General features: G+C 42.6%; 3 protein-coding genes across 9 annotated transcripts in view; all 3 read right to left on the reverse strand.

Annotated features, from left to right (window-relative positions):
- Positions 1-250: 250 nt before the first annotated feature.
- LOC115408840 (specifically androgen-regulated gene protein) lies at positions 251-9,075 on the reverse strand. The gene is made up of 4 exons (XM_030119778.1): positions 8,957-9,075; positions 5,367-5,544; positions 4,722-4,884; positions 251-4,376 (listed from the first exon to the last, which is right to left on the reverse strand). Exons 2-4 carry the CDS (start codon positions 5,469-5,471, stop codon positions 2,863-2,865), a joined length of 1,782 nt encoding a protein of 593 aa, XP_029975638.1. The 5' UTR covers positions 5,472-5,544; positions 8,957-9,075; the 3' UTR covers positions 251-2,862.
- A 2,619-nt stretch (positions 9,076-11,694) lies between these two features.
- LOC115408397 (zinc finger protein 180-like) lies at positions 11,695-13,903 on the reverse strand. 3 transcript variants are annotated; one of them, XM_030119127.1, is made up of 4 exons: positions 13,683-13,903; positions 13,054-13,240; positions 12,406-12,854; positions 11,695-12,321 (listed from the first exon to the last, which is right to left on the reverse strand). In XM_030119127.1, exons 1-4 carry the CDS (start codon positions 13,846-13,848, stop codon positions 12,140-12,142), a joined length of 984 nt encoding a protein of 327 aa, XP_029974987.1. In that variant the 5' UTR covers positions 13,849-13,903; the 3' UTR covers positions 11,695-12,139. The 3 variants fall into 3 exon arrangements, with proteins under 3 accessions (XP_029974987.1, XP_029974985.1, XP_029974988.1); XM_030119125.1 differs by having other exon boundaries at positions 11,695-12,854; XM_030119128.1 differs by having other exon boundaries at positions 11,695-13,240.
- Positions 13,904-15,217: 1,314 nt separating this feature from the next.
- The window catches only part of anks1aa (ankyrin repeat and sterile alpha motif domain containing 1Aa), a 73,304-nt gene continuing 68,855 nt past the window's right edge, over positions 15,218-19,666 (reverse strand). For 3 of the 5 annotated variants that reach the window (XM_030117783.1, XM_030117786.1, XM_030117787.1), the window contains 2 exons: positions 18,717-18,811; positions 15,218-18,203 (listed from right to left, as the gene is read on the reverse strand). In XM_030117783.1, coding sequence (XP_029973643.1) covers positions 18,188-18,203; positions 18,717-18,811 — 111 coding nt within the window. In that variant the 3' untranslated portion in view covers positions 15,218-18,187. Of the gene's footprint in view, positions 18,812-19,666 lie in introns of all 5 variants that reach the window. The other 2 variants (XM_030117785.1, XM_030117784.1) reach the window with 2 other exon arrangements.

Consider the following 19,666-nt stretch of genomic DNA (forward strand, 5'->3'; position numbering starts at 1 on the left):
AGGTTTGTTTCAGATTCTGCTTTCCCAACCTCATTGCACTGAGCAGGCCAATCTACCAAAGCTGACTTTAACAGTGAAACCACTCAGCATTCCTCCGTTCACAGGGGAGGCAAACTATTTCAAAACCTCTCGTGCAAACTGAGAACAGTTAATCAGACTGGAGCTCTTCATCAATCAAATGTCTCATCAAGTTTGCTTCTATTATGTCTCGGATTGTGTTTTTTTTTTTCTTTAGTTTGAAATCCAGGTGTTACTTACCACCTAGGCCTAGCCAATCATACTGCTGAACAGTGGCAATTAAGATACTCATAAACTTTGTCAGTTGTTTAAGAATTTATCTTTGCAAATTCATTACAACCGTCGCTCACTTTTTTTTTTTTTTTTGGACTGTCTGCACACTCTGATTTGAAAACCTCTGCTGCAGAATGATCAACAGGTATTCACACTGCTGCATACCAACTACAACAATCAGTCTAACATTCCGACGTATTTACACTGAGCGGGTCAATCAATAACACCCGAACCGTCTAACTGAGGTTATGCATCGAACAGTTTGAAGACAAAGAGTTAGTACAGTTTTCCATTTGGTCAACCTGCTGCATACCGATCTATTAAGTTTGTTTCCATCTCTATTTCTGCAAAGTTTGTATTTATCAGGGAAGTCAGTTACTAACTGCTTACTGTGTTGTACCTTTGTCCTTGTTTAACTCCACTGCAGCTTTCTAACAGCTCACACTGCTCCTCCCTGATCATTGAAAGTCTCAAATTTTGTTTCCCTTTTGTCTCAGATTCCATCCTCGCCATTTCCTCACCCAGGTCAGGCGTGCAGACTGCAGTGGCACGAGACCCGCTTTAGCTGATCTATGATACCTGCAAGGGGAAGAGTGAAAGTGGCTGGAGCTGCGACAGAGCCCTTGTCAGTCAGGTCTCCTGTCAGAAGAGATGCCTCTCATACCAACATGCCAGGGAGCAGCACAAAGCAGCCGCTGTTATTCTGACGGCGTGCAGCCACTTCCTCCTCAGAAAGAAGATGTTCAGGAAAAGCTAAACTGGTACAAACAGACCTCTGATGCTTTCCCTACGAGTACACATGTAGTACACACTGTGGTGTTTGGTTCATCTTAATTGCAAATTATGCACAGGCGCTTCACCTTTTTCTATCTGAGATATTCAAAGCAACATTCAAATAATTTCTTTACTTGGTTCTTGTTGAAAGTTCCCTACTGACAAGTACTGATCTGAGGTGTCCCTTCTTGGGGGAACATAACCAGACATATAAAAATATTCTGTTTGTAAAGTATGCAAATCAGACGCTGCATCCAAATTCATGCTGGGGAAATTTTGTGGGTGTGATGAAAGCAATAATTTTTAATGAACTAAAATAGTACGCAGGGTAGGGCTCGAGGAATCACAACAATGATGCCAAGTGGCACTCGGCATTGATGGAGTCATTCAGAGAGAGCGCACCTTAATGTTATCACCGCTTGTAATTAAGGATTAGTCACTGGCATAACTTCCCCGTGTTGCCAGTAAAGTTACGGAAACTCTGAGGAGTGACATTCTTTTGGTATTCGGCAGAAAGTTGTCTTGCGAGCATAAAAATTCAGTTTTTCTGAGTGGGGTGAGTTAAACCGTGACGTTCGCAGAAAACAGTTTTCAAATTGAGCTTAATATCATCATGGTAGCTGAACTCGATGTGAAATTACAGGAAAGGGTACATGTACAGGTGTCTAATAGCCTGCAGCAGCGATCTTTCAGAGAGGCCGTCGGCTCGTAAATGAGGCGTCCTGAGCAGCAGGGATCTTCTATAGAGGCCAAACCTGGAGATGAAAAACAGGTCGCACCAGTTCTTTCACGATCACATCAGACACAGATCATGAAGCCGAGCCAGAAAACTTAGGAGTCGCTTTACGATTTGACAGGAGACACGAGAGACGGTCATAAATTAGGAAAGGAAAAAATATGACATTTTCAGGCGGGTTTAGATTAATGACCTGAGGTCAAGATGAAGAGGGTGTATGTTGAGTTAGAGAAAAAAAAATAGAAGAAAAAGAAGAATGCTGGCAATGTTTGGCCACACAGCGACTCCAGAGACGGCGCTGCCGGGTAACCAGGTTATGTGTTTTGTTGTGCGTCATTGTACAGCCATGCAAACCACATGTTTCAGATTCCAATCAGCCAGTGGCCATCGACTATGTGCTTTGAGCTACATTAAGGCGTGTTCTGGCAGCACAGGAAATATGCTCTCATTATAATCCGGTTGAAAAGCACCCTGCAATAAGTTCACTACGGTTCATAATAAATACACAAAAACTCTGAACAATAGCCAGTTTTTGCTAAAAACCAACAAAAAAAGGTCAAACCAACATTTTACCACAGCAAGCTGTAAAAGTCTTTAAAAGGAGACCCGTGATGTGACCCCACCACACAATGGCTTTCCTGACAGAAATGACTTATAAAAGCACTCGTTAACAAAAGATCCATACTCATAGATCACAAGACAGTGAAATGACTAAACACCTTATTACTGATTGTTTACAGTAACATTTAATTTACAAATCTACAGCTACACTAAAAGTCAATGTAAATCCTAAAAAGTCCTTTATTGCCACTTTTCTAAGAAAAAAAAAAGCTGTTATTGTTTTTTTATATTATTAAGTAGACTAAAAAGTGGACATGACCTTGAGCTATGTGATGCACGCTGATGCTACTTAATGCAGAAAAAAAAAAAACAAAAAAAAAACAACTGTGTGTTTAAGCTGCTTTCTGAATGTTTTGTGATCCATTTATCATTCATGTGAGGACCTTCAGTATTTTCCTGAAGCAGAATCCATCCGAGAGAAGAAGTGTGTAACGTAGGGCTCAGTCTCTGAGCAGCCCAAGCTTCTTCAGGGCCTCGCGCCGGTCCTCCTCGTTGTCCGCACGGGGGCTGATCAGCACGCTGACGCCCTGAGATCGAGGCAGTTTCAGGGAGTCGTCGGAGTTGGAAGGGGGTGTCGGCGTGGGCGGTTTCGTCCACATGTCGGCCCCGGGGCTGGAGCCTCGATCTGAATGCGCATCCTCACCTCGAGCAGCTGAAAACTCTATCCTGGAGCCCACAGAGGCCGGACGCGACCGACTGTTACGCCGCTGTCCGGGGACCTGCTCCTCACTGAACTCGGATGAGTTTTCTCCTTCCATGTAGCTGCTCAGACCCAGGCCACGCTCCAAGGTGGCTGCTTTGGCCTTGGGTGGGGATAGCTGTTTGATGAGAGCAGACGGGGTAACCCGACTGACCACAGAATCAGGGACGTCGATGACAGGAGACACTTCATGATCTGAAGGCAGGGAGTCGGTACAGTCACTGAAAGCAGCGGGGGCTGGGAGAATATCGGGAGGAGGAATGTGAGGAGCTGAAGACGCAGCAGAGTGTGATAAAGCAGCCGGAGCGACATGCTGGCGTGCGGAGGCAAGAGATGGGCTATTGACACGGGTGTACGATGGTGTCATGGGTGGCGTGTTTGAGGAAGCGGGACTGGCAGGAGGAGACGGAGTGGCCCACGACCTCCTATTCTGTGGCGACAGTCTGGGACTGGTACTGGTGAGCGAATCTTCCTCGTGGCTTTTGAGCAGGCCGAGCTTCCGAAGAGCCTCCATTCGAGTTTTCTGATGGTCAAAATACATCCTGTCATTGTTGGTGGGGGTTGACAGTACCGAGTTTGCTTCAGAGGGAGGCGCCGCCGTCTTGAGGGACTTCAGCAGAATGTTGGCAGGAAGTCTTTTGGGCTTGGGGGCCACGGCAGGAGGGGTTTTGGGCTCGGACAGGGGACTCACTGGAGGGCTAGAGTTAACAGAGGAAAGGCCGAGACTTGAAGGCAAGTCCAGTGGAGGTTTACTGAGATACTCCTCAGGCGGACTGGGAGTCAAAGAGGTTTTCCTCAGCGCGGCTCTCTGACGGAGCTGCTCCAAGTTCACGGTTGGAGTAATGGCTCTCTGACGGAGCTGCTCAACATCAACCGTCGCTCCTGGTTTGGACGTCCCTACAGACGGAAGGTGTAATTTCACCTTCTCTGGCTTTAGGGGAGAGTCTGGCACGTCCATGAAGCCTGAGGGAGGGGGGATGACAGCCTCATTCCCCACCGGAAGAGATGAGGGGACTTCAGGAGTTGGAGGACTGGCGTTAGTCATGAGGTCTATTGCTTTGAGATCCATCGTATCGGGGGCAGGAACAGAAGCCAGTTCTGGTTCAGGGGTGTGATTGAGAAGATCATTCTCAGTTTTGCTCTCAATGATGTCTGCAGGCTCCGCTTCTGGGAGTGGGAGCGTCGTGGGAGGCTCATAACCGAGCAAAGAGTTCTTGTGTCCTTCAGACTGACTGGACGTTGAAGCATTAACGTCTAAAAAAAGAAAAAGCAGAGTTTCTGCAGTTGGTATTTATTGGACAGCGATGATTTAAAAAAAAAAAAAAAAAAAATCAAAGTAAACATGCAAGTCAAACGAACACAGTGGCATGCTGTGATGTTCACTTCCTGTGTTTCAGGGTCACTTTCTAAAATATACTTTTTGTAATTTCTATGTGTATTTTCTATTTATTTTTCGGTTGCTGAAGGTTTCTAGACAATCATGTCTTTTTAAATCAATATTAATACTATGGAGAAAAAGATCTCCCTCCTGTGCCCACTGTGCTGTGCCATAAAAAGACTAATAATTAATGCAGAGTTTCTTCAGTTACATTTGCATACCATTCACTCTTATCTGTTCCATTTTGTCTCCAAACGAGCCGAGCTCTGGTTCTTCATTGGATAAGCCGCTGTCGTCCTGCACCTCCAGGGCTTCGATGGTTTCCTGCAGATACATGAGACACGCCCTCTCCTCTGGAGAAAGGTGCTCCATACTGTCTTCACTCTGTACACAAAGGAAAACACCGTTAACATGTCGCGGTTTCTCATTTATAAGCACAAATATCCTTTCATTGCTATCGCAGCCCTCCATTGTGTGAGTCGGAACAGGAACAAAAAGCCCGAGTGGTTCGTACGTAAAGGAACGACTCACTTCCCCTCGCCGGCCTCGCTCTTCCTCATCTGTCCTTCATTTGCCTGTCAGTAAAATTTGCTTCAAATGACTACAGGTGCCTGCGAACAGCGCAGGGTTTTGACAGCTTTTTATTGAACGTGTCAAAAGTCATTTAACCTTCTCACGCTGACTGCGAAAGTCCACGTCTTCAGCCTTGTGCACAGATCTTGCTTCATTTTTGTCTAGTGATCGAGGACAGGAGCGCTCCCAAAAGTGTGCTCAGTGCGATAAGCCAGTGTCTCCGGGTCGAGATAATGCACAAACAGATAAGTCAGGCAGATGAAAGAGCTGTGGGGATCCACAGGAACACTCACATAGCCAGAGTTCATGCTGATTACGCTGTCGCAGCTTCCTGCACTGTCCATATTGCTCAAGGACTCCGAGGCAACGTGGCCCGGCCACGTGTCACTCTTCGACATCGCACATCGAGCTGGGCGACCGCAGGACCTGCACTCCACGGTGAAAATCTCAAAACTCAGAGTGAGGAAGGACCTTCGGGGTCAAGAAGAGAAGAGAAAAACAGGACGAAATCTGGAATGAGATCAAATCGGTGGTTTGTCTTCATGTCATGCTCATCATTTCTTTACTAAAAATAGACACAAAAAAAAAATCTGGAAACAAACCAGTTTTTCCCCTTTGCTGATAAAACGATCAATTTCAGCTGATAGCTCAGTAATCCTCATGATGTAGCAGCTGTCCCATTGATGTAACCAGAGGCTAATGTGCTGCCACTGTGATGCATTAAACTTCACCAGTTATGCTAATTGAGCCATTAAATAAATTAACTGCTGAATAAACAAACATTTATTAGACATAAGACGCAGCCTGGAATAAAATTAGGTGAAGTACAGGGATATAGATGCAAAAACAAAAAATAGTATCAAAGATCAAAGTTGATCCCTTTTGGACAACAGCTGCTGATGAGTTTCTCAAAATCAGTCAAAAAAGTTTTCCGAATTCATTTTTATTTTTATTAAAGCCATTTATTCATGATGAGTCCGTGTTGTGACAATTATGTGTGTGTTCTTGCTTTTTGCATTGTTATAGCATGAAACAACTGGCCACAGTCGTAACATAACTTCAAACACTGACAGGGTGGAAGAGGTTCACACAGGTGATGCCGAAGTCAAGCGAAGCGTGACGTATCAGCCAGTGTTCCCGTCGTCGCACTTCAGTAAACAGGAGTTGAAAACCCATTGTTTGTGATCCTGCACATCGTGTTGAATTTGTGTCCAGACTGTTAATGCGTCGTGTTGCGTTGCAACATTTTACAACATTCTTATGATTCCAGCACGCTACTTGGAGAATATTACGACTGGAAAGTCATGCGGGAGGAAAGCATTTCAGTCAAAAAAAACAAAACAACACAAAGCAAAACATGGCGATTCCTCGTCTGCTGAATGAGATACATAGAAGATTTCCAAAAAAAACACTTAGAAATATATGAGAAATTTGAAATAGATTTGAAATGAGTCAAACAATTAACTTGGTGGCACACCCAGTTGAATGTCCACTGTACTTTTTGTTAACTCTCAATTCTTCCAAAGTACATTAGACGATCACCAAGTGGAGGTTAAAGTCTTGAGTTTCAGCTGTGAGCTGAATCCATGAAAGCCTGACAGACTATAAAGACGCTACTGTTCATCCCGCTGGTAGATCTGCATTCAGCAAACACCAGGGTGGATTATTAGGACTACGGAGGGTTGCTGTATCAGACAGGTGACTAAGAAAGAGCTCGAAACTGTCTCTCAGGAAAACTAATTTTATTCTAATGCTCAAATGTTACCTCTCTTTTTTGGGGTTTTATTGTAATCTTTTTTTTAATCTCAATTCAATAATGTACCAGTGATATAAATAAAGACAGTAGCAAATGAATGACCAAGTTATAACACAGGGATTTCTACTATTCTTTGCTCAACGAGTATCAGTAGTTGAACTTGGGAAACGCCATACACAATGAACAGCAGCAGATATGGGAAAAGAAAACTTTGGCTCAGCTCAAGTTAAAACTCAAAAAAGGGTTGGACTGAGACAAAGTAGTTTATCTCCCCACAAAGGCTTTCTAACCTGTTGTGTGGCTTGCAGTCGAGTTCAGGTGTGTTCAGTGTTTGTAGAAGCAAAGTAATTTCATTGTTGTATAATCTTTCTTGAAATGTCATTTAAAAACAATAGATTTAAAATCCCTCTGAAGTCAATGTGTCTGTTTTCAAATGAGTACGGGATGTTATACCGTCACAGCTTTAGTTAATGAGAAAAATAGTAAATTACAGGGGCGTGAGATTCGACTGAGGCGACACAGACAGGATTTCATTCACTACGAACAGCACGTCCCTCCCGCAATACGAGGCAGCTCGAATTTCAATTATCCTGAGTACAAAACACGCTTCCTAGAAAAATGAGAGGGGCTTCGGGGACATTTTCTGCACAGTGGAATTTCACAGAAACAGATCAAATCCAATCAGACTTCGAGTGTTCTTGCGACCCGGGCGGATGCACAACCTCTCATTTGCAAATATATCACCCACTGGGAATGACTGAAGCATTTTTGGACAAGAAATCACAACATGAGAGGCTAAAAATGAATCAATAAATCACTATTTGTGATACCACCTTGAACTTTGAAGCATGTTACAAAAACATCAACCTTTTTCCATGTGACAATCACAGTTTATGCAATAATTTCAAACCACACTTAAAGGTAAAAAAAAGGATTCAGTCTGCTGTAAGATTTACTAACATGCTTTAAAAATATTGAAAGATTTTTGAGAGAAACTGTAATACAGCATGACGTCTCCTGGACTGAAGAGTAACTTACAGCTTTGGCTTTTGGGGCAGTGACATTTGGGACCTGTTGACATGAAGCCTACAAAAACATACTTGCAGACCAACACCCACATACACACATGTTTTCTGGAAACAAAAGCTGGTTGACAAGAAAACACCAGCCTCTCAGGACAAGCTTCAATAAATGCTCATGACAGTCCCTCCCATCGGTCCATTCAGATCAAGACGGAGAGCCGCAGAGCAGACAACACCTCTCAAACCTGAACCAGGCCATAAACCTGCAGGGCAGCAGTGGCAGAGAGGCTCACTACACCCTCAGCTGACTCAGGATTTAATAGTGACAGGAATGTCACTTTGCTTGCTTACATGTCTTCCAGACAACTCTTAAATCCAACAGAGCGCTCTGATGTTTTTGGGCGTTCCACATGAATTACACCAGGGAAGATAAAACACTTATAAAAGGGGAGGATCTGCTCTTTAATGTCAGAACAGCTGCGCAGTCTGTGAACCAGACTTATTACATACCATCATTTATAGGCTGATGACAAATTACAGTGCGTTAGTACAAGAGGGGGTCCAAGATATGTCAGGTATGTGTTTAAGGCCAGTCAGTCAGCTAGAACTGGTTTAATGATTAACAGTAAACACAAGTGCATGGCAAACACTAACTTGTGCAACTCTCAACCCGACAACAGAAATGTTTCACTAATGTTTAGCTGGGCAGCTTGTCCCACTAAAAATGACTATTAGTGACAGGCATGTGCATTTTTCCTTTCCCTCTCATATAAAGTTCTCTCCAACAACCCACCTGCTCAATGCATCGTCTCTGAAGAGAAGACTCTCAAAGTGCATCGAGAGTGACTGATAAAGCTGAATGCATGGGGAGATTTTCTGCAAAACACTGAAGCTGTTTTTCTAACTCAGGTGCAACGATTGCATCAAATGCCTATACATACTTATTACATTTCTTGCGGTGAAGTTTAGTAGAAGAAAAGACTCAAGACGCAACTCTCAGTTCAATACAGAAAGCACTGATTTGTCCTTTTCTCTCCAGCTTCCGTCTCCTTCACGAGTAAAACCAAAACCAAACCGCGGTGAGGATGATTTCCTGAAGACTTACCGTTCAGACTCTGAAACTGAAGCTTTGTTTTGGGATGTCAGTCCATTTCTGCGGGGAACAACTTCTGTCCTCTCCGCCCCGCTTCTCTCTGAAGTAGGAAACTGGCGCGAGGCAGTGACAGTCGCTTGACTACCTGCAGCAGGTGAGACTCCTCACTTCCGGACTGGCTGCAGCCTGACCAATCAGAGGAGAGAATGACGGAGCGGCTGTAAAGGAGGAGCCAATCAAATCACAGCAGGGGGAAAAAGGGGTGTAGCCTAAAACTAGGTGTAGTATATAGATATTACTGACAACTTTGTACATACTTCTCATTTTTCTACTGTCTTTTTGATATCTTATTTTTTAAATTCTTTCACTTATATTTTGCCTCTCTTTGCTCTCTACATGCAACATCAACCAACTCCCACAACCTTTCACAAAGCTGCTGGAATTTTCCCTCTGTGGTGTATTAAAGGTATATCTAATCTAATATAATCTTAAATAAACATGACCCATAGGCGTAGAAAGCTTTGAACAATGACAAGTGAAAAAAAGTAACTGCCTCCTTTATTTAAATCTTGAATTATGCAGGTGACACATTAACTTAATCTGTTCGCTATACAGATGAAGCAAATCTCAGTTGACCATGGGTGAGGTGAGGACAGGCCACCAGTCCATCAAAGGCCACACACACTGATTTGAAACCAACTGGAGTTAACCCACACACATGGGAACATGCAAACTCCACAGAGAGGTCTGGCTGGCATTTGAACACATGGCATTTTCAATGTGAGGAGAGATCACGAATCACTGCACTGCCATGCAGCACCCAACTTACAGTCACTGTATTGTGGGTTCAGTCTCTCATCTCGGTGTCAAAGTGGCATCATGTAAAACACTCAAGTGATAGAAAAGAGCTTAAAAAAAGGTCCACAAACACTGCTTGAATTTTGTGTTATAAGGTAAATCAGCATATTATTTTAATCCCAGTTCTTTTGGCAATAATGTGTTATGGATTACTATCACAGGATTAATATGAGATTTATTTACTTCCATGACCTTGCTCCTTGTTATTTTGTTGTAGAGTTGCAGAGCTGCTGTCTCTGAGTTCTGTTCACTGAACCAACTGAACCTGTCATTACAGTGCAAGTTACTGTTTCACAATACTCGTGATGTTGAACTGGTAAAAAAAAAAAACCCAAAAAACTCAGCATCTCTGTCCTGATAGCAGCATACAGCTGCTTCATTGTCGGTCGCTTATCTTTCGGCTATATGCAAAGTATCTGTGATATATTAATGTTTGCTTCTCTGTATGTTGTCTGTGTGTTTCGAGTCTCAACTATTTCGTTGATTTTTTCCTCCTCTTGTTCATTTTGCATCAGTAACAGCAAACAGATGACAGAGCATCTTCCTCAAAAAAAAATGGCGTAACTTCTGCTGAATTTATTAAGTAAATCAGTTAGCTGTGTAACACACATGACTTACAGCAAAGTGATCACTAAAACATTGCAATACTGTAATATTACTACATGCACAATATCAGGACAGGCCTGACTGAAGAATGCAGTCTGAAGTAATGCAAATAATAATCAACTTCCACTGCTAACAAATAAGCTCAAAACCAAAAAGCGTATTTTCAGTAGTTCAATGATGCTAAAGTATCAAATCAAAGGAACATGTATGAAAAATATAATCTTGCTACATTCGTTTTATAAGCTGCTTTATCGAATTAAGGGGAAATTGCAGCTGATCTTTTGGTGATACAAGAGGAAAGGTAAGAAAAAGTCCCATGATCATCTGAGCAGTTGTTGAGATGTTTCAGTCTTCATCAAAGTAAAAATCAACAGTATTTCCCAGTGAGGAATTGAGTCATAATGTTAAACAGTCACAGTTGGTGAAAAAGATCCTAGGTGGGGCTGTGCTTTACAAGCTTTACACACAGCCCCACTACTTCCTGAATTAAACACAGCTCTTTTATTTCCTGTCATACATTATTGAGCAAACTCATTTATCAAGGTGTGTCTGACCCGACAATGGTCAGATGTTTATGGACCCAGTCATGAAAGCTGTCAACATTCAAGAAGAGTGTTTTGAAGAGGCATCTCTCCTCTAACCTCTGTGCTGAGGAGGGGAAGTTGCTAGTTTGCAAAAATGGATTTTATAGAGAATCACCACCAGAAATATGCACATGGTCCTTCTAAGTGGTGCTGTGCTAATTTTTGATTAATTAAAACAAGTCTAACCCCCATGTACATACCCTTTGAATGCCTGAACCCATAAATATTGCACTACCACAAGCAACTGATGTACTTTTGTAGGTACCTGATATTTTCTTTGTAGAGTTCTTCAGGTCAGATGTGGACAGCATGGTCAGGGATAGGATAAACACTAACAGCATTATGTAAGCGCTGACAACTATAGTGGGTGTGTACATAGGAGTTGAGCAATGGGAGATGAACAATATGCCAAATATCAGTATTTCCTTGTTTGGCCATAGCCATATTTTAGGAGGGCATTTTAAAATACAAACAAATCTGAATTATTTTAATAGCTCAGGATTGCACACTACAATCCCACCTAACTTTATACATACATAGGAGCACAAGTATTTACACCCCTTGAAATTTTGCAAGTTCTCCCACTTAGAAAATGGGGAGAGGTGTGAAATGTTCGTCATAGTTGCATTTCCACTGTTGGAGACGTAATCTTAAAAAAAAAAAAATAATCTGTAAATCACATTGTGATTTTTTTCTAGTGATTTATTAGTATATCATATCCCCTAAAACAAAAAGCATTTTCTCCAAATCAACACAAAAGAATGAAGAGTTACATCATGGCTGTTTCACATTAAATATAAAAAAAGTCAATAGTAACACCCATTGGATTGAAAATAACGTTTCATATTCATTTCTTTGAAGTTCACATCTGCTCATACAATAGTTTTAACATCAATACACAAAAAAGCAGCGGTGTTAGAAAAAAAAAAATTTCAAAAGGACTGGGGATTGTTTGTCAGCCTCTGTGCAGTTTAACACAAATGGAAACCACATTTATTCAAATGTTAACATATTGTGTGACAAATTAACAATTTCTGAAGCACACTCTCAACCGAATTCTAATCAGTAAGGTGAACATGAAACGCATGCTACATTGTGATTTTGGGCTCAAAGTGGACTTCCTGACTGAAGGCTCCCCTTGAGTCTTTCATGACTTCATCTTTTTGTGAGTTTTCTGATGGCTGGACATGAGACTCTTTAGACTGAAAGTTTTGCCCCAAATTTCACAACAATATGGCCTCTCACCTGTGTGAATTGTAATGTGGTTCAACAAACTACTGCACCGAGGGAATCTTTTCCCACATGTTTCACAAGAATATGGCTTTTCACCTGTGTGAGTTCTCATGTGCACCACCAAATTACCTTGTAAACTAAAACCTCTCCCACACGTCGAACAAGAATACGGCTTCTCACCTGTGTGAGTTCTCATGTGGGTCGACCTAGTATACTGTTGTTTGAAACCTTTCCCACATATTTCACAAGTATACGGCCTTTCCTCTGTGTGAGTTCTCATGTGCACTGTCACAATTCTGCGTGTGCTGAAACTTTTCCCACATGTTTCACAAGAATATGGCTTCTCACCTGTGTGAGTTTTCATGCGGACCAACAACTCACTCGGTCGAGCCCAACTTTTACCACAGAATTCACAAATGTTTTTCTTCTTAGGAGTAGGAGTTCTACGCTTTTTATGGACAATTTGACCACATTCTTCCTCACAAGGAGGCTTGAGCCACTCTCCCTCCTGGAGTTCCTCGTGCTCCTCAGTTCTGGATTCTGGTTCCTCCTGGTCCTCTTCAAACTGTAGAAATCCTGATTCGTCTTTGATGTGTGGAGGTTCCTGTTCATCCTGGTACTCTCTAAGCCAGGGCTACTCAACCCTGGTCCTCGTGGGCCGCAATCCAGCATGTTTTAGATGTTTCCCTCTTCCAACACAGCTGACTCAAATGATCAGGATCGTTATCAGCCTGATCATTTGAATCAGCTGTGTTGGAAGAGGGAAACATCTAAAACATGCTGGATTGCGGCCCACGAGGACCAGGGTTGTGTAGCCCTGCTCTAAGCTGTGGAAGTCCTGGCTCTTCCTGTTCCTCTCTGATCCGTGGAGCTCCTGGTTTCTCCTGGTCCTCTTCAAACTGTAGAAGTCCTGGTTTTTCTATGGACTGTGGACCTTCTGGTTCTCCTTGCTCCTGACAGTTTGTTTCCTCTTCAAAGCGCAGCTCCACGCTGCAGTCATAGCACTGTGGGAGCTCTGGAGGGACAAAACAGGCAAACATTGCTGATTTCTGAAAGCACAGTTCACATTCACCATAATGGAAAGACAAAGTTTTATTGATATTTTATTGAACTCGTCCTTCATCAAAATAGTCTTTGTTTCCGGGGGACAATATTTTCTGACGGACTTCCTGGAAACAAAGCTACACAGCTGAGTTGTGGCTTGAGCCGTTCTGCTGTGGCTTTTGATGCGTCGTTGTGTCATTAGCGGTTTCTTTGTGACACTGGCCATTCTAGGCTACCGTCGTAAAGTGACCCAAAAGTTTTAAAAATCATAAATGGAGTGACCCAACTGATGAATAAAGGTGACTAAAGACACTAAAACATAACAGACACAAATTCTGCTTCTGCAGTGGATGAAGCAAACAAAGCCATAATCGTCCACAAGTCATATCCACGTGTTCGTTCTCTTTCCATACCTGCTCCGGGGAGATTCGCCTCTTGCTTGACTTGCAGCAACTTGCGCTGTCGATCAATCTCCTCCTCGTACTGGATAATAGTCTGTTCAAACACGGTGAATATTTCTTCAGCAGCAGCGGTTAGTCGCTCGCAGATGAGCTTTTTCAAAGCCTGAGCTGCACTCATTGCTGCAGGCAGCCTCGATGGTTGCAGCACCAAAATATTTCCTCCGCGCGAAAACACAGGACTTCCGAACCTGCTTCTTCTCTCATTTATGGAATCTCACCAACAGCGTTCAGCTTCACACTGACCCCTCCAGGACACAGGGGGAACTGCAGGCTACATGCCTCATGAATGGATTGTGCTGTACTTTACAATGATGATGTTCGATGCAAACATGTTTTGAAATATTTTGAACGAGAGAAAAATCCTGAAACATCATATTGGTTGTAAATGTTTTAGAAAGATACCATATGTATTTGTGGGAATCACAATCCACCAATCAAACTCATCTTCTAAATTTTTATTTGGCAAGCTGTATGTCTCTGATTGCTCATTAAAATATCAATTCCTGTTTACAGTACTTTAAATTTTTACAAAGAAGTTTACCAGTATGGATCAAACTATCTTAATGGAGATTTTGATCAATATACTGTGAGAAAAATTTGGTTTTGATGAATATATGAAATGTAATTTGTTATGTGAGTGACATCCTCATGCGTATTCATTGAAACTATCTCCTGTTTCACTGTTACAACTGCGTTTGGATGAACACCAAAGTATTATGCTTGTATGTTCTCATCGATTGTTTCAAATCAACCATTTAAGAAATGGTTTATTTCTAAATCGGTTTCTAAAATATCAATTTAAAATAGACATATCATATTGCATAAATGTTTTCAAACTGTTTTTCAGCGGGCATATGTTACATGTCAGCAAAAAGTTATATTTTTTTAATCTACATTATTTAAAGAGTGAAAAGTGAAATGGGGTTTTCCTGGTTAACATGCTAACTCGTTTACTGTGTTGGGAGCTGAGCTTTGAATCCACCACAATAACATTGAATAAAGCTTTCAGACCTCCAGATTCTGTTTTCCAATACAAATGATGAGTTTGTTGAAGCTTGTCATTGCTGTGATGTTTATTGCTATTTGAATTAAACCTGTAGTCATTTTCTTCAGTTGACTGTTTCCTTTTTGACACAGATAAAGAAATAATTGGTTAGGTACGGATTGGTGTGGAGAGAATTTAAAAAAACCGTGCTGGGCTTAAGTTGATAAACTTAAACAAAATCCAGCAGTGACTCTATGCATTTGGTTTATGTGAAGACAAAAAAAAACAAAAACAAAAAACATCAAACTCTTTTCAATCCTTCTCACATCTTTTGAATTTGTCCAGTAGCTTGTTGAGCCGCAGCCTTTCATCCTCCGGTAGGTAGTAGCTCTTAAGTTTGTGCCGATTACTGCAGCTCAGATCATAATAATAACGACAGATGACAGAATACAGTTAAAACAAGAACAATAAATCGACAAATAAGCAGTCAGGGAGAACAGGGTTTCTATCTGCGTTTTTTATTAGTTGTACAATTATGAAAAATAATCATTAAAAAAGACTGGAAGCCCAAGATTATTTACAATCTTTTTTTCTGAAGTGAGGTCCCTCTTCTGAGTCATTTTCTCAGCCTTTTTTTTTTAATCACAGGGTATTTATTCACGATATGTTTTACTTTATAAGACATAGTCCTTTTCTCTCTTTTGACAAACGTCAAAAAAAAAATTACATACGTACATACATACATATACATATATTTATATATCTATATATATATATATAGATATCTATAAAAGCAAAAATCATTCAAGTATCAAAATACAGACCGCTAGATTCATGTACAATATCATTCTCATCATAGTTGTCATCAGATTAGTCCCAAAATATCTCTCCTGATCTTTTAGCAATGTGCAAAAGCAGAACAGGACCGAGCTGATGGCTGAAGGTGCCGACACCAGCGAGCTGAAGACAGTGTACCATATCATTATTGTACTGACCAGACAACGTACCGCACGCGCACACACACACAACAGTTAAATCAAAAATGACCTCGCAGTCAGACCCACACGCACACACACAAACACACATCAGTGGACCGGACAGTACCATTAACAGTCAACACATTGGGAGTTAGCTAGAGAAGCATGCTGAGCCTCTATTGTTCTGCAGCTAAAATCTATAAAGTCGTACCAGCCTGCATAGCAGGTTTGGTGAAAAACCTTGGCATGAGTGACCGAACAAAGGAAGAAGAGAGAGAGAGAGAGAGAGAGAGAGAGAGAGAGAGAGAGAGAGAGAGAGCTGCAATGAACCACACCTGATCCAGTTCCAGCATGAGGACAAATCATTGTCCTGTAAAACAATTGAAACCTACAAACAAACAAACAAACAAAAAAAGACACAACTTTCAAATCTAATAAAAGCCATTCCCCTGTAATAATATTATTATAAAAAAAAAAACATCTTTGTAGTGTCAGTTTCTTTGCCTCTTTGTGTTTGGTTAAAAAGTTCCTCCCATGCACGATCGCACTGCTTATTACAGTTCCACGTCTTTGTAAGCTGATGGACAAGAAAGGGGAAGCCACAACGTTTGCTACAGAAGTCAGAGAGGAGTGTGTACCGACAGTGTGAGGTCTCTGGCCTGGGAGGTAAACGCTAAAGTAAAAAAAAAAAAAAAAAGAAAGAAAAAAGGTTACGTTCCTTAGCTGTTACTTCCCCTTTAACGTACGAGTTCTGCAACGAAACCTGCAGGTACATTTACAGTAAACACTCGGTCTGCGGCGACGGCCCGTCAGGCTGGGAGGAGGCAACGGATCAATTCTCGGCAAACGCACAGAGAATAACAAACACGTCCGAGTCTCAGGTCAGGCCGAGCGACTCCCCCGGTGGAGAGGAGGCTTTATAAATGGAGTCGGGTGCATGTGAAGAGTGATGAAGGGGTGCGTCTGTCTTTGCCTCCAGGCCGTATGTGTGTGTGAGTGTGTGTGTTACTGCGGTCGAGCTGCACACGGGAAGCGGGTCTCTTTTCCAACAAAACCCTCCAACCCACACCATGCATCAGATCTCATTCCTGTCCTTTCTTACAGACTGGGAGTTCCCACAGTGTTCAGCTACAGGGAAGGGACACAGACACACACATAAACACACACACACACACACACACACACACACACACACGCAGAACAGAGGAGTTAAAACACAGTAAAAAATGATCATGGATACAAACAGCATGACGGTGATTGATCAGCCTCTCTGTATAATCATTAACTGTTTTCACCAGCAGGTTTGAAATATTAACCTGGTGCTGATGGGAAATGAAAGGCAAAGCTGACAGGATGAAGGCTGAAGGCATTTGTTAGGTGAAGAAGAAGAAGAGGAAGAAAACGACTTGACAGAGGGAAATGAAGTTACTCTGACACACTCCGGGATTAAAAGTGCTTAGTGAAACTTTGCTCCAGACGGAGAAACGGGTTTAAACGCCGGCGCTCTGATGTGTCAATGAAGTGTCATTTCATTAAAGTTCAGTGGCCGCCATGACCTGAACGGGCTGGAGCAGTACAATGTTATTATAATAAAACAAAACTGACAATAAATTCAAATGATTCTCTGTGTTTAGCTGCAAGGAGCGAGTACATGATTAATAAGCTGAAATTTGCTACAGAGTTTCATAATACCCCATTTTGAATTGTTTTTTTATGAAAATTAATCGCAATTTTTAAATTTGGCCAATTTTTTTTGTAGTTCCTCCTGATGCGACGTACAGCGAAGACTCCACAAAAAATGTCCTAAAGTTTCCTCTGGAGGGATTGAATGAATTAACGTTGTGCTTCAGTCTAATTTTCAGATTAAATGTTGGCCAAAGGGCGACGTCTCTGGGGACACTTTCTTTCTGCAGCCTTCAGCGTGCAGGTTTTCACAGATTTGCTCCTGCAGCACGGCTCTGAGGCTGAGCTCATCTGCTGGCCAGGAGGAGGAGAACACTGAATGCTGCCTAACTTCTCTCTTGGCTTGGATCTCCGTGTTGTGTTTTAACTTTGTAAGGCCGGTTTCAGCCGAAAGGCGGCATGTTTGACATCCTTGGCTTTGGACTTTTTTCAGGAGCAGTCAGGACCGCTAACAAACAGGTCCTTATTCTGTCCCCTTTACAAAATAACCCCATAATGCACACTTCTTTACCTTCAGAACGGACCTGATCACAGTGTCAGGATCTCAGCCTCCTTTGGCTTCAAGCACAGACTGCCTCTAATAAAACCTCCCCGATATCTTTCTGTGTGTGTAGCCCCCCTTCCAACACCTGTGACTCAATCTGCCAGAATCTGACTGGTGCATAGAATTACAGGCCTGGCTTCACAGTTTCCTCAGGAAACGTGTCCGTCCAGGTACAGGATGAGCGCAGCGAGTCGCTCCCGGCTGTAGTAAATCGCATGTTTCTCAGCGCTCGGAGGAGTCGGCAGATGAAAGATCAGAGTGAAAAGCCTCAGAGCGGCCGTCGCCTAACAGAGCGGGAAAAGCACCAAGAAAAAGAAAGAAAGAGCCTGTCACCAAGAGTACATCAGCAGGATGACAACTGTTGGGAGTGGGGGGGAAAAAAGGATGGACTGCACACAGAGCTGAGGAAGAACAGATGAGCAAACAGAGAGAACAGCGGTGTAGGAGGGCGGCAGGTTGGCGGTGTGGGTGAAACCAGCCGCAGCGGGGGAAAAGCAGGAAACTTTGCAGGAGCATTTACTTAAAAAGTGTAGAAGTGGACGGTGGTTTAGTGGAACGCAGGAGCAGAGCGGGATCAGTCGGTCAGTTGTCACAGTGGTGCTGTCAGAGGAGGACAGGAGCGACGGCTGGAGGGGGGCAGAGGGGAGGGCAGAGGTCCAGCCCGGAGAGAGGCAGAGTCACAGTGAAAGGCACACAGGAGGAGGAGGAAGAGGAGGAGGAGGAAGAGGAGGGCGAGACCAGGGCCCAGCAGGCAGAGGAGAAGGGGCGGAGGCGCTCAGAATATGGTGGTCTCGTACTTAGTGCTGATCGTGCGCTTGGACTCCTTGGGATCCACGAGCCACGTGGCGCTGCTCTGGGACTGGGCGTCCCCTTCCTGGTCCACCATGTCCCCCTGAAAGTTCACAGAGACGGCATTAACACGTCCGCCCGCCGGCGCATTTGCTTCAGTGAAGACATGTTATCTCACAGAGGCTGTTTGCGTTACGTCTGCATCACAGCTCGCTTTACTTAAGAGAGGATGTGTGTATGTATGCGGTGATCCTCTTCCAGCCTGACTGCATTAAATGCCACTACCCTAACTGACCTAATTTTAACAACTGCGGGCCTCGAGTGCAGACCCTAAACCTCTGAACGGATCACATTAAACGATCACCGAGCCTGTTAGTGATTCACCGAAGCTCAGAGTGGTGGGAGTTAAAGGGAGAATGTAAAGATTTTTAAAAACACAGTCAGCAACTAATTAATGTTTTATGTGGCGATCTTTATGTATTTGAAGTAGTTTGAACTTTATGTAGACAGGAACACCGCTTCAGTTGGGTTAGATATGGAGTTTCTGTGAGTTTAAACATAGTTCCATGATTTCAGAGGGGTGATGGGAGCCGCAAATATTACAGTGCTTCTTCATCAAGTGATACTTCCAGACTGGATTAATGAAACTCCTAATTATCAAATAACAATATAAAAACAATACAATGTCTCCAATTGATTCAAAATACTCCATCATTTTATCTCCATCACATCATAGGCTGTTAGTCCTACTTTGTCCTCACAGTTCTGTTTACCCCAGAGTTTCTAAAAGTTGTTCTTATAATTTTATAACATTTTGGCTTTTATCTTGGTATTTTGGAAATCTGTATAATCTATAAGAGGTTTCCAGATTAACTTATCATCAGTGAAAACACCCAGAAACTCAGTTTTCCTCACTCGAACCATTGCATTTTTTTGTTTTTCTTACAAAATATCGGCT

Source organism: Salarias fasciatus, chromosome 20 (genome assembly GCF_902148845.1).
Source record: "Salarias fasciatus chromosome 20, fSalaFa1.1, whole genome shotgun sequence".
NCBI lineage: Eukaryota > Metazoa > Chordata > Actinopteri > Blenniiformes > Blenniidae > Salarias > Salarias fasciatus.